Genomic DNA, 15,347 nt, shown 5'->3' on the forward strand with positions numbered 1-15,347 from the left:
ACGCTTCTACACTCCACTTCATCCATCTTATCTGCACACGTTGCGATGTTTAGCGTACAGTTTTTTTTAGCGTGTACTGTATGATACCAGATTCCCTTCACTCCATTAATTACTGACGAGGAAATTTCCAGCAGGCCGGATCAATAACGTCTAAGCACGTTGGGCTCCGTCTTTAATTATGATAATAAATAACTCGTCATTATCTGTTGTTCCATTTGGGTGATGAATGGTGTTAGTGCTAATTTAAAACGGAAGGAGGGGGTCGTGCGGCGCGGCGCCCACAGAAACACCATTACTTCCTCCGGCGCAGAACAAAGGCCAGAACGCTTTATGTGCTGTTTCAGGCCTCGCTCGAGTTCTTTCTACATTTCTATTTTTCGGCTCAAAGGAGAGTTCACCTGGGTTGCGAGATAAGTCAGCATGTTTCCAAAGCGCCGCAGCGGTGAAAGGACCCTCGCGAGCGTCTGAAAGCTCCGCTGGGCCGTGCGGGTCTTGGCACCTATAAGCCAGGGAGAGGTAAACTAAAGCGTATTGTGCTCGGCTAGCGGTTCCCGCATTCAATGGTGCTGTCAGAAGAGCAAACATCAGGGCAGCCATTTCCCAGCCGTTCCTCCGCCGGCACTGCTCGCTCCGAGATGCCGAGAACTCAGCTTTCCGCACAAACTACGTGCTTTTGTTTTTCTGTCAGGATTTTAAATTGAACCTGGAGATCCGGAGCGAACGGACGTCCCGCTCGACAGCCCGACGGAGACTGTTTGCTGAAGATTAGACATTCATTCACACGCAGACAGTCACGTATGCACGAGCTGTAGAGTAAATGGATGTGTTTCCGAGTGCATTTATAAAACGGGGCCGGCGTTCCGGCTTTGGCACGGATGTTTCCAGATTATGATAAAATAGGCTTTGTCTAGACGCCTCAACTGCAGCGTGCGAGAGAGAAGAGAGCGTTTGCCGTCTGTGTGGTGTGTTATGGTTTACCCCGTAAACAAATGTTTAACCTCCAAATCAAACTAAAGCCATGAAACATCGCTCGCAACCACATTTCACAAAACCTTTAATAAAAAAGTCATGTAAAAAAATAAGAGACCACTCAAATTTTCCCTTAAAACATCCTTTCTATACTGTCCATATCATTCCAGAAACCTCAGGAGTATGAATGAATATGAACGTGCTTTCTTTCCAGTATTTCAGGTCTGAAAGACTGCATTTATTTATTTATTCATTTATTTATTAGATATTATTTATTATAATGATCTTGCTTGGTCTATAAACACCATGCACTGTGCTGTGTTTTACCTTTCTGTGTTTTTCTTATTTGCTCCTGTAAAGCTGCTTTGGAACAATGCACATTGTGAAAAGTGCTATATAAATAAAATTGAATTGAATTGAAAACATTGCATCATCTTTGTTATTTTGACCAGCTCGTCCAGTTTTTATTTTCAGCAAATATAAATTACTGTAAATTAGCAGGAATGTTGTCAGTAGTTCACAGAAAGTAACAAAAATGCTAATTTTCTCTAAACACAAATGTATAATCATTTCAGAAAAAAGGTCATCTCTTATTCAGTTTACACGTACATCTTAGTAAAAGACTATGAAGACCAAATGTTTTTTTTTTCTCGTGCACATTAAGAGAGAGAGAGAGTTTGTCAAACAAGTTGAGTTTGTTGTTGGTGTTTTTTGTTAGGAGCTGTGATCGGGCTTTTGTTTATTTTGATGTATAATGCATTGTGCCCGTGACCTTGTTGGCAGATCCGGGTTTGGAATTCTCACTATGTGAAAGGAGTAAACGCTGGGGTCTCGCTTCAGTGGGTGTGTTAATGAATAAGACATGACCCAAATTCCCACAGCCGATCAAACGGACGCTTTTAAGGCAAAGAGAATGACGTCGGGCTGAAATCCAGCAAAGGCACTGCAACGTGAAGCTTGTTTCATGTCTCACGGCAGAAGATTTATTAACTTTATGTGATTATTTATGCTCAGATGAAGCTGGATGGCCAATGGCTGAATGTGCAGTAATTACAGGAGCTCGCTTTCATTTGAATTCATGGATAAACATTTGTTCAGGCTTTTCTACTCATAATTATTATAATCATCAGACACGGACGCTTGATGCAGGTGAGAGAGAATCATCCTCTCAAACACACTGAAAATCACATCACATCACACTAACAAAACTAAACAACTGTGTGTACTTCATCAACTAAACAAGTAACACATGACTGAGGGATGTGAGCAGCAGTGTAGTGTATATAATGTGCTGTCACATAGTGTTTTATAGGGAATATCAGGAGTGCTGCGGTGTGTGTGTGTGTGTGCGTTTGTGTGTGTGTGTGCGCGCGCATGTGCGTGCGCGTGTGTGTGTGCGCATATTTATGTGTGTGCGTGCTTTTGGGTTTGCGTGTGTGTGCTCATGTTTGTGTGTGTGCGTGTCCGTGCGTGTGTGTGTGTGTGCGTGCTCATGTTTGTGTGTGTGTGTGCGCGCTTTTGGGTTTGCGTGTGTGTGTGCTCATGTTTGTGTGTGTGCATGCGTGCGCATGTTTGTGCGTGTGGGTAGTGTTTATGTGCTTGCACATGTTTTTGTGTGCGCGTATTTGTGTGTGTGTGTGTGCAGTGTTTATGTGCGTGCGTATGTTTTTGTGTGTGTGCGCTCGTATTTGTGTGTGTGTGTGTGCAGTGTTTGTGTGTGTTTGTGCACGCGTGTTTGTGTGTGTGCTTGTGTGTGTGTGTGTGTGTGGGTGTGCGCGTGTTTGTGTGTGTACGCGTATTTGTGTGTGTGTGCAGTGTTTGTGTGTGTGTGCGCATGTTTTTGTGTGTGTATGCGCGCGTATTTGTGTGTGTGTGTGTGCGTGCAGTGTTTGTGTGTGTGTGCAGTGTTTGTGTGTTTATGTGCGTACGCATGTTTTTTTGTGTGTGTGAGCGTATTTGTGTGTGCATGTGTGTCCAGTGTTTGTGTGTTTATGTGCGTACGCATGTTTTTTTGTGTGTGTGAGCGTATTTGTGTGTGCATGTGCGTGCGCATGTTTGTGTGTGTGTGTGTGTGCGTGCGTGTTTGTGTGTTCTCAGCAGCGACACATGGCTTTTCTGTTGCAGGTTTATCAGACTGGAGCTGAAAACAGAAACTCTCTCTAACAACAGATGTGGACACAAAAGAACCACCAGAGAGACGAGAACAGGCAGAAAAAAGAGAAAATGTTTTGTTTGACAGTAATGTTTGAAGGTAAAAAAATATGTTTTTATTCTTATTACTGTTTGACTTAAGGTGCAGGAGTTTTTATCTGGAATCTGTTTTCATGAACACAGATGTCTGTCTTCCATTTTAAACGCTTTCTGAAATCGTCTCCACACGCTCCAGCGGGGTCTTTACAAGGCCACTTTGTGAGAAACGTTGTAAATGTAGCATAAAATGAGAGTTTTATTGATGATGCTGAAGCTAGCGAGCGGGAAAGCCCGTCTGCTAATTACAATATTAATCACCTCCTTTAACGCTGCTCAAGGTCAGTGCGGCCTGGCGGAGCTTTCTCAAGAATTTCTGGATATAAAACCGCAAGCATACCATGTGTCAAATGCACACGAAACGTTTGACACTAACAAAATACAACAACAACATCACCTGACAAACAGTAAACAACAAACACAATGAGACATAGAAGATGATTTTTCACGTACCTGCACGAGCTGAAAAGCAATGAAAAACAAAGGTTAGGGTTTTCATGGCAGGAGTTTTGGCCGCAGACTCACCACGTAAAACAGTGAGGCGTGTGGTGGCGCTCGTCTCCCCAACACTGTTGGAGGCGACGCACTCATAAATGGCTTCATCACGCGGCGTCCGCAGCGGCTGGATTCTTAGCACTGAGCCCGAGCCGTCATCAAACTCGATCACCTACAGGTGCGAGAGACAAGATATGTTACGCAGGTTTATTTTGCTCACAGGTGACGACGGAGATTCATGCTCACACAAACACACTCTGACGCAGACACATTATGACACATGTATTGTTTGTTTACACAACCTGATCAAGTCAAACAGAAAGAACACAACACACAGAAACAGTCTGGTTAAGCTTCAGAGTCGGACATCTCAAAACTGCACAGCACGAAAAACATGAAATATTATTACAAAAACATAAAACCAAATTTCAAGAATTGCTTCTATCTCTGTTGCACCAGTCTGCTGAGGAGCTTTGCTAAAAAAAAAAACTAAAGACCTGCTGAAGACCCACTGAAGACATTCTGAAACCCTTAAGACCTCCCGAAGCACAGAGACTAGCCAAAGGCCTGCAAAAGACCTGAAGACCTGTCAAAGAACTGATAGCCCTATAGACCTGCTGAAGATCTGTTTAAGACCTGCTGAAGGCCTAAATACTTGGTAAAGACCAGCTCAAGACTTGCTGAAGACCAGCCAAAGAAGAGTCCAAGACCTGCTGAATCCTTAAAGACTTGCTGAAGACCTAAATACTTGCTGAAGACAAGCCAAACACCTGCTGAAGCCTTTAAGACCAGCTGGATCCTTAAAGACTCGCTGAAGCTTTAAAGACATGCTGAAGACCTAAACACTTGCTGAAGACCTGCTGAAGCCTTTAAGACCTGCTGAAGCCTTTAAGACCTGCTGAAGACCTAAAGACCTGCTGAAGACCTAAATACTTGCTGAAGACAAGCCAAACACCTGCTGAAGCCTTTAAGACCTGCTGAAGCATTTAAGACCCGCTGAATCCTTAAAAACTTGCTGAAGACCTAAAGACTTGCTGAAGACCTAAACACTTGCTGAAGACAAGCCAAACACCTTCTGAATCCTTAAAGACTTGCTGAAGACCTAAATACTTGCTGAAGACCTAAAGACTTTCTGAAGACCTAAAGACTTGCTGAAGACCTAAATACTTGCTGAAGACAAGCCAAACACCTGCTGAAGCCTTTAAGACCTGCTGAAGCATTTAAGAACTGCTGAATCCTTAAAAACTAGCTGAAGACCCAAAGACTTGCTGAAGACCTAAATACTTGCTGAAGACAAGCCAAACACCTGCTGAAGCCTTTAAGACCTGCTGAAGAATTTAAGACCTGCTGAATCCTTAAAAACTTGCTGAAGACCTAAAGACTTGCTGAAGACCTAAACACTTGCTGAAGACAAGCCAAACACCTTCTGAAGCCTTTAAGACCTGCTGAAGCATTTAAGACCAGCTGAAGCCTTTAAGACCTGCTGAAGACCTAAATACTTGCTGAAGACAAGCCAAACACCTGCTGAAGCCTTTAAGACCTGCTGAAGCATTTAAGACCCGCTGAATCCTTAAAAACTTGCTGAAGACCTAAAGACTTGCTGAAGACCTAAACACTTGCTGAAGACAAGCCAAACACCTTCTGAATCCTTAAAGACTTGCTGAAGACTTAAAGACTTGCTGAAGACCTAAATACTTGCTGAAGACCTAAAGACTTTCTGAAGACCTAAAGACTTGCTGAAGACCTAAATACTTGCTGAAGACAAGCCAAACACCTGCTGAAGCCTTTAAGACCTGCTGAAGCATTTAAGAACTGCTGAATCCTTAAAAACTAGCTGAAGACCCAAAGACTTGCTGAAGACCTAAATACTTGCTGAAGACAAGCCAAACACCTGCTGAAGCCTTTAAGACCTGCTGAAGCATTTAAGACCTGCTGAATCCTTAAAAACTTGCTGAAGACCTAAAGACTTGCTGAAGACCTAAATACTTGCTGAAGACAAGCCAAACAACTGCTGAAGCCTTTAAGACCTGCTGAAGCATTTAAGACCTGCTGAATCCTTAAAAACTAGCTGAAGACCTAAACACTTGCTGAAGACCTGCTGAAGACCTACATACTTGCTGAAGACAAGCCAAACAACTGCTGAAGCCTTTAAGACCTGCTGAAGACCTAAATACTCGCTGAAGACAAGAAAAACACCTGCTGAAGCCTTAAAGACCTGCTTAAGACCTAAATACTTGCTGAAGACAAGCCAAACACCTGCTGAAGCCTTAAAGACCTGCTGAAGACCTAAATACTTGCTGAAGACAAGCCAAACACCTGCTGAAGCCTTAAAGACCTGCTGAAGACCTAAACACTTGCTGAAGACAAGCCAAACACCTGCTGAAGCCTTAAAGACCTGCTGAAGACCTAAATACTTGCTGAAGACAAGCCAAACACCTGCTGAAGCCTTAAAGACCTGCTGAAGATCTAAACACTTGCTGAAGACAAGCCAAACACCTGCTGAAGCCTTAAAGACCTGCTGAAGACCTAAATACTTGCTGAAGACAAGCCAAACACCTGCTGAAGCCTTAAAGACCTGCTGAAGACCTAAATACTTGCTGAAGACAAGCCAAACACCTGCTGAAGCCTTAAAGACCTGCTGAAGACCTAAATACTTGCTGAAGACAAGCCAAACACCTGCTGAAGCCTTAAAGACCTGCTGAAGACCTAAATACTTGCTGAAGACAAGCCAAACACCTGCTGAAGCCTTAAAGACCTGCTGAAGACCTAAATACTTGCTGAAGACAAGCCAAACACCTGCTGAAGCCTTAAAGACCTGCTGAAGACCTAAATACTTGCTGAAGACAAGCCAAACACCTGCTGAAGCCTTAAAGACCTGCTGAAGACCTAAATACTTGCTGAAGACAAGCCAAACACCTGCTGAAGCCTTAAAGACCTGCTGAAGACCTAAATACTTGCTGAAGACAAGCCAAACACCTGCTGAAGCCTTAAAGACCTGCTGAAGACCTAAATACTTGCTGAAGACAAGCCAAACACCTGCTGAAGCCTTAAAGACCTGCTGAAGACCTAAATACTTGCTGAAGACAAGCCAAACACCTGCTGAAGCCTTAAAGACCTGCTGAAGACCTAAATACTTGCTGAAGACAAGCCAAACACCTGCTGAAGCCTTAAAGACCTGCTGAAGATCTAAACACTTGCTGAAGACAAGCCAAACACCTGCTGAAGCCTTAAAGACCTGCTGAAGACCTAAATACTTGCTGAAGACAAGCCAAACACCTGCTGAAGCCTTAAAGACCTGCTGAAGACCTAAATACTTGCTGAAGACAAGCCAAACACCTGCTGAAGCCTTAAAGACCTGCTGAAGACCTAAATACTTGCTGAAGACAAGCCAAACACCTGCTGAAGCCTTAAAGACCTGCTGAAGACCTAAATACTTGCTGAAGACAAGCCAAACACCTGCTGAAGCCTTAAAGACCTGCTGAAGACCTAAATACTTGCTGAAGACAAGCCAAACACCTGCTGAAGCCTTAAAGACCTGCTGAAGACCTAAATACTTGCTGAAGACAAGCCAAACACCTGCTGAAGCCTTAAAGACCTGCTGAAGACCTAAATACTTGCTGAAGACAAGCCAAACACCTGCTGAAGCCTTAAAGACCTGCTGAAGATCTAAACACTTGCTGAAGACAAGCCAAACACCTGCTGAAGCCTTAAAGACCTGCTGAAGACCTAAATACTTGCTGAAGACAAGCCAAACACCTGCTGAAGCCTTAAAGACCTGCTGAAGACCTAAATACTTGCTGAAGACAAGCCAAACACCTGCTGAAGCCTTAAAGACCTGCTGAAGACCTAAATACTTGCTGAAGACAAGCCAAACACCTGCTGAAGCCTTAAAGACCTGCTGAAGACCTAAATACTTGCTGAAGACAAGCCAAACACCTGCTGAAGCCTTAAAGACCTGCTGAAGACCTAAATACTTGCTGAAGACAAGCCAAACACCTGCTGAAGCCTTAAAGACCTGCTGAAGACCTAAATACTTGCTGAAGACAAGCCAAACACCTGCTGAAGCCTTAAAGACCTGCTGAAGACCTAAATACTTGCTGAAGACAAGCCAAACACCTGCTGAAGCCTTAAAGACCTGCTGAAGATCTAAACACTTGCTGAAGACAAGCCAAACACCTGCTGAAGCCTTAAAGACCTGCTGAAGACCTAAATACTTGCTGAAGACAAGCCAAACACCTGCTGAAGCCTTAAAGACCTGCTGAAGACCTAAATACTTGCTGAAGACAAGCCAAACACCTGCTGAAGCCTTAAAGACCTGCTGAAGACCTAAATACTTGCTGAAGACAAGCCAAACACCTGCTGAAGCCTTAAAGACCTGCTGAAGACCTAAATACTTGCTGAAGACAAGCCAAACACCTGCTGAAGCCTTAAAGACCTGCTGAAGACCTAAATACTTGCTGAAGACAAGCCAAACACCTGCTGAAGCCTTAAAGACCTGCTGAAGACCTAAATACTTGCTGAAGACAAGCCAAACACCTGCTGAAGCCTTAAAGACCTGCTGAAGACCTAAATACTTGCTGAAGACAAGCCAAACACCTGCTGAAGCCTTAAAGACCTGCTGAAGATCTAAACACTTGCTGAAGACAAGCCAAACACCTGCTGAAGCCTTAAAGACCTGCTGAAGACCTAAATACTTGCTGAAGACAAGCCAAACACCTGCTGAAGCCTTAAAGACCTGCTGAAGACCTAAATACTTGCTGAAGACAAGCCAAACACCTGCTGAAGCCTTAAAGACCTGCTGAAGACCTAAATACTTGCTGAAGACAAGCCAAACACCTGCTGAAGCCTTAAAGACCTGCTGAAGAAATAAACACTTGCTGAAGACAAGCCAAACACCTGCTGAAGCCTTAAAGACCTGCTGAAGACCTAAATACTTGCTGAATACAAGCCAAACACCTGCTGAAGCCTTAAAGACCTGCTGAAGATTTAAACACTTGCTGAAGACAAGCCAAACACCTGCTGAAGACTTAAAGACCTGCTGAAGATTTAAACACTTGCTGAAGACAAGCCAAACACCTGCTGAAGCCTTAAAGACCTGCTGAAGATTTAAACACTTGCTGAAGACAAGCCAAACATCTGCTGTAGCCTTTAAGACCCGCTGAAGACCTAAATACTTGCTGAAGCCTTTAAGACCTGCTGAGGACAAAGACTTGCTGAACACAAGCCAAAGACCTGCTATAGCTTTAAAGACCTGCTGAAGACCTAAACACTTGCTGAAGACCTGCTGAAGACCTAAATACTTGCTGAAGACAAGCCAAACAACTGCTGCAGCCTTTAAGACCTGCTGAAGCATTTAAGACCTGCTGAATCCTTAAAAACTAGCTGAAGACCTAAAGACTTGCTGAAGACATAAATACTTGCTGAAGACAATCCAAACACCTGCTGAAGCATTTAAGACCTGCTGAAGCATTTAAGACCTGCTGAATCCTTAAAAACTTGCTGAAGACCTAAATACTTGCTGACGACAAGCCAAAGACCTGCTGAGGACCTAAATACTTGCTGCAGACAAGCCAAACACCTGCTGAAGACCTAAATACTCGCTGAAGACAAGCCAAACACCTGCTGAAGCCTTAAAGACCTGCTGAAGACCTAAATAATTGCTGAAGACAAGCCAAACACCTGCTGAAGCCTTAAAGACCTGCTGAAGACCTAAATACTTGCTGAAGACAAGCCAAACACCTGCTGAAGCCTTAAAGACCTGCTGAAGACCTAAATACTTGCTGAAGACAAGCCAAACACCTGCTGAAGCCTTAAAGACCTGCTGAAGACCTAAATACTTGCTGAAGACAAGCCAAACACCTGCTGAAGCCTTAAAGACCTGCTGAAGACCTAAATACTTGCTGAAGACAAGCCAAACACCTGCTGAAGCCTTAAAGACCTGCTGAAGACCTAAATACTTGCTGAAGACAAGCCAAACACCTGCTGAAGCCTTAAAGACCTGCTGAAGACCTAAATACTTGCTGAAGACAAGCCAAACACCTGCTGAAGCCTTAAAGACCTGCTGAAGATTTAAACACTTGCTGAAGACAAGCCAAACATCTGCTGTAGCCTTTAAGACCCGCTGAAGACCTAAATACTTGCTGAAGCCTTTAAGACCTGCTGAGGACATAAAGACTTGCTGAACACAAGCCAAAGACCTGCTAAAGCTTTAAAGACCTGCTGAAGACCTAAACACTTGATGAAGACCTGCTGAAGACCTAAATACTTGCTGAAGACAAGCCAAACAACTGCTGAAGCCTTTAAGACCTGCTGAAGCTTTAAAGACTTGCTGAAGCCTTTAAGACCTGCTGAGGACCTAAAGACTTGCTGAAATCCTGCTGAATATCTGTTGAAAACCTGTTGAAAAGACCTGCTAAAGGAACAGCCAAACCTGTTTAATGTATCTGTTAATGAAAATAAAGTGTCCTCAAGTGTTCGTGAAACACACGCACGCACGCACACACACACACGCGCACATACACACACACCACACACGCACACACACACGCACGCATGCACACACCACGCACGTACGCACGCACACACGCACACACACACACACACACACACACCACGCACGCACGCACGCTATAAGACAGAAGTGAGATGATTTTTATTGAAGAAATATAAAGTTCTGGTCTGTCATCTCTTCAGCATCTGTTCACACGCATTCATTAAGAATTTTAATTCAGCACTTTAGAAAAAAGACATGAATGAAACTGAAAGTAACTCTAAACATATAAAATGTCTTTATGTTACATCACTAATAACATGATGACCTGAACACTGATTATAAATGACTTAACAAAAGAAAGAATCTGTGCTCCATCACATCATCTGACTGCAGTCCCATCCGTTTCTAATCTTTTAACATCTCAAGAGATTATTGAAACCTGTCAAAGGAGGCAGAGCTTCTCACCCTCTCACATCACACTCACATTTCATTGGCTGTTGAGATTGACAAACTTCTGTCTTATAGTGTGCTGAACGACAAAACCTTCACAAGAGCAAATGTTTTTTTTTATCGTTGCGTTGTGATTTGTGTAAAATGCTCAGTGAATGAGAGTTCCTCAACCAGACGTTTCAAAACAAACAGCATGGACTTTAAGAATGGGATGATGGTTCTGCTTTTAGCTCGCCCACTCTTAAAGCCGATTGGACCAGACATGAAACGTTGAGCATGACATCACAAACGTCAGTCAGAGAAACAACAGTGGACAGATTAGCTTTGGACACGGACGGGACACAGGACGCTCACATACAGTACATGTTGTTTTAGTTAGCGGTGTCAGATGTATACTCACTTTTGACAGCTTCTCCCCTTTACAGATTTAAATACATCAGTGGTCATACGATACGTAATTCATAGTCACTTTACACGTTTGCATGACGGTGCACGGACACAAGTTGACTTTTAAAGCTAGAAGAACATGAGGCAGCTAACGGCGCCGGACGCTCAAGTGTTCATTAGTGGATCACAGACATGTGAGGATCTGTGAGTTTTCTACACGTGTTCTAAGCATGTTAGCAGCATATGTAATGAGGGACTTTCACAGGCAAAAGACAAGGACGCCCCAAAAGGGTCCATCAGCCGATAAGCTTCTGTAGATTAGTGGCCACGTCACAGCATTAGCTGAATGAGACGGCAGGGAAATGAATGAAAATCTGATCAGTGATTGGCTGTGATGGGTTTATCATGCTTTGTTGAGGCTGAATGTGCATTCCTCAAAAGAAAGAAAACTTTCAGGAATATTTTTCCAGCGGTGCGAAGCTGTGGAATGTCATGACATGAATCCTCATGCATGTCGATATCAGGAGAATTTCACTGAACAATGAGTGGAAAAGCCAATGAGAGGATGTAGATCATGAAGTGGGCGTGGCTATTGTTAGCATTCACTTGTCGAGCATTTTACATCAGAACAATAGACCTAATACCTCAAAGCGCTGGTTGCTCACTCTCTTCCCCTTCTTGTTCCACACGATTTTGGGCCGCGGGTCGCCCGTCGCTTGGCAGATGAAGGAGGCCACGCCCCCCTGGACACCCGTCTGATCGTCCGGGGTCCGCAAGAACTTTGGTGGAGCTGAAAGAGAAAGATCAGAGGTCAGATGTGCAGCTGTCACGTGACATTACAGAACATATGAAACCCCCCCCCACACACACGGGTACTGCAGAAAATGATGTCAGCAAGAGTTAAATATAGTTCAACTGCAAAACATATCACACAAGCTGCAAACAACAACAACAACAGATGACATGGATACTTCACCCAAAAATGAAAATTCTGTCATCATTTCCTCACCTTCCAGTTGTTCCGAATGTGTATAAAAGTCTTTGTTCTGATGAACACAGAGAAAGATATTTGGAAGAATGCTTATAACCAGACAGATCTCGCCCCCCATTGACTCCCATAGTAGGAAAAAAACAATGGTAGTCAAAAGTGCCCCAGAACTGTTTGCTGTCCTACATTCTTCAAAATATCTTCTTTTGTGTTCAACAGAACAAAACACATGATCAAGTATTTTTTCCTACTATGGGAGTCAATGAGAGATGAGATCTGTTTGGTTATAAGCATTCTTCCAAATATATTTCTGTGTTCATCAGAACAAAGACATTTATACAGATTTCACGAGTTCACCTGAGCAGATAATGAAGATAGCAGGGGTAGTAAAAAGTATGCGTGTTTGGCGTGCTGTCCGGGGAGCGGGTTCTGAGCTCGCCGGTTCCATCCGAACCCGGAACGCTCCCGCCCCCCAATAGGGGCGAGTGCGCCTAGCTCGGAAACGGCCGAACCCAGAACTCACCCCCCGGAGTCCTGCTATCAACAAGAGCTCAAGTGGAGGAGCCGGGGAGGTGGTGGGATGTGTAATCCTTTAGAGATGGCTTCAGGTAAGAATCTTTGTCTACTTATGTGCTGGTTCGCTTGAGCTGATAGGGTAGAGTCTATGATTGCTGATGCGAACCAGCCGGTCTTAATTATATGCTCTGGCTTCTCCTGAACTTTGTTAATCGTTAGTCAACCATTAACATCATTTGGAACAACTGGAAGGTGAGTAAATGATTACAGAATATTCAGTATTTTTTTTAAAACATCAATGAGATATAATGGAGAGCAAATGGAAAGTTTATGCATCTGTTTCTCAGATATTTTGTCAGAAAGTCAGAAATGTGTCCGTCATGAGAGTTGGAGAAGAGATGTCAACAATGTGTCAAACTGAGCTCAGATGTGTCTCGTCTGCTGCAATCAGAAGTCAATATTACTGAAGATCTCAATATCAACTCAAACATGCCTCATCACATCCAGATGATTTGACCTCGACAATCTACATTCATTCACACCTCCAGACTCTTCATGTGTTTACACAATTACACTCTCGTTTGATTTCTCCTCAGCGATCTTAGCAGATTGAAATGAAGCACACATGAGAACTCCATCACATCTCTTGAGAAGAGAATGTAAACATAAAGAGAAACACGTGAGCAATGACGTTCTCCTGTGGGCGAGGGAGCATTGATGAGGTTTTGTGGCTGTAAGGTTGGAGTCCTTGTGTGTTTCTCTGGTGGTTTCAGGGGCGGATGCAGTGGGCCTGTTACAAACGGATGTGACATATGTATCCCATAGTTCCCGGCTATAATTGGATCTGTGTGCGGGGTGTCACCATGACTACCAGAGGGATTTTACTGAGCCATCCAAAATATTTGCCGACGACTGCCAACACCCCAACCGTCTGTCTGCGTGTCTCTCTCTACTTCAAAGTGCAGTTTTCTCAGCATGTAAATATGTAAAATCGTATCTTCTCCGGCTGTCAGGAAGGGTGTCATACGTTTATCTGTACACACGCTGCGCCGTCGCACAAAACCACATCAAAGATGCGCCTGTCACAGAATCTGCTCTAATGGCGTTTGGGGTCGGCACTAAATCCTGCTTAAGCTCTCATGCTACACATCATGACATGAAGAGAGAAATTGCTTTTTGCTTAAGACAGACAGAGAGAGAACGATGTTAATGTACAAGTGTGTCAGATAAGCTTTAAAACAGAAGTGATGTTTTGCTCATGTCTCTCAGTGAAGAGTGTAAAGTCATGTGCTTGTTGTAGTATTTATATGTTGTTTATAATAGATCCACGCACAGCATTATGGGTAAATGAAATCATGCTGCTTTAATAGCACATGTGACATTATACAAAAAGCAAACATTTCAAACAGCAGCACAATATAATACTGTGTGTGTCTTTGAGTTGTGTGTGATTTTGGATTCTGTTTGAAGTGTCTGAGAGATCCTACAGTCCTGCAGGAAACAGCAGCACTTTTATCCAATGAAATCACGCCACACACACACACACACACACACACACACACACACACACACACACACACACACACACACACACACACACACACACACACACACACATTGATACTGCAGTAACACGGCCTAAACAGTGTACCGATGCCAGGACCGCAGGTGTCACGCTATAGCACGCCTGTTGCTAAGAAACTAACAATGCCAAGTGCCGCACGCCTCACTACTCAGGTGGGTCTGAGGCATATGATCTTTGACCTCGACCAGAGATGATTCACGCACAGATGAACGCACGACTGCTGCGGACTTGCGTTTTAAATACTGCCAAGACCAAAACAAGTAAGATGAAAACACAACAATAGCCTTATTGAACATAAGCCTTCATGACACCTGATGAGACCTTACAAGACCTAATGACAGCTGACAAGACCTAATGAAACTAGACCTGATAATGAGACCTGATGGGACCAGACATGATAATAAGACCTGATGGGACCACACATGATGATAAGACCTGATGAGACTAGACCTGATGAGACCAGACCTGATGAGACTAGACCTGATAATAAGACCTGATGGAACCAGCCTGAAGAGACTAGACCTGGTGATAAGACCTAATGAGACCAGACCTGATGATAAGACCTGACGAGATAAGACCTGACGAGACCAGACCTGATAATAAGACCTGATGGAACCAGCCTGATGAGACTAGACATGGTGATAAGACCTAATGAGACCAGACCTGATGATAAGACCTGATGAGACTAGACCTGATGGAACCAGCCTGATGAGACTAGACCTGGTGATAAGACCTGATGAGACCAGACCTGATGATAAAACCTGACGAGACCAGACATGATGATAAGACCTGACGAGACCAGACCTGATGATAAGACCTGACGAGACCAGACCTGATGATAAGACCTGATGAGACTAGACCTGATAATAAGACCTGATGGAACCAGCCTGATGAGACTAGACCTGGTGATAAGACCTGATGATAAGACCTAATGAGACCAAACCTGATGATAAGACCTGACGAGACAAGACCTGATGATAAGACCTAATGAGACCAGACCTGATGATAAGACCTGTCGAGACCAGACCTGATGATAAGACCCGATAAGACCAGACCTGATGATAAGACCTGATGAGACCAGACCTGATGATAAGACCTGATAATAAGATCTGATGAGCCTAGACCTGATGATAAGACCTGATGAGACCAGACCTGATGATAAGACCTGATGAGACCAGACCTGATGATAAGACCTGATGAGACCAGACGTGATGATA

General features: G+C 43.8%; 2 protein-coding genes across 27 annotated transcripts in view; both read right to left on the reverse strand.

Annotated features, from left to right (window-relative positions):
- ptprda (protein tyrosine phosphatase receptor type Da) overlaps positions 1-15,347 on the reverse strand; it is a 158,188-nt gene that overhangs the window by 55,045 nt on the left and 87,796 nt on the right. For all 26 annotated transcript variants that reach the window (XM_057344419.1, XM_057344236.1, XM_057344337.1 and 23 more), the window contains exons 4-5: positions 11,686-11,831; positions 3,742-3,883 (exon numbers count right to left, since the gene is read on the reverse strand). In XM_057344419.1, coding sequence (XP_057200402.1) covers positions 3,742-3,883; positions 11,686-11,831 — 288 coding nt within the window. The remainder of the gene's footprint in view (positions 1-3,741; positions 3,884-11,685; positions 11,832-15,347) is intronic.
- Positions 3,877-11,676, reverse strand: LOC130560566 (uncharacterized). The gene is made up of 2 exons (XM_057344439.1): positions 8,668-11,676; positions 3,877-8,547 (listed from the first exon to the last, which is right to left on the reverse strand). Exons 1-2 carry the CDS (start codon positions 9,062-9,064, stop codon positions 5,732-5,734), a joined length of 3,213 nt encoding a protein of 1,070 aa, XP_057200422.1. The 5' UTR covers positions 9,065-11,676; the 3' UTR covers positions 3,877-5,731.

Source organism: Triplophysa rosa, linkage group LG1, assembly GCF_024868665.1.
Source record: "Triplophysa rosa linkage group LG1, Trosa_1v2, whole genome shotgun sequence".
Classification (NCBI taxonomy): Eukaryota; Metazoa; Chordata; class Actinopteri; order Cypriniformes; family Nemacheilidae; genus Triplophysa; species Triplophysa rosa.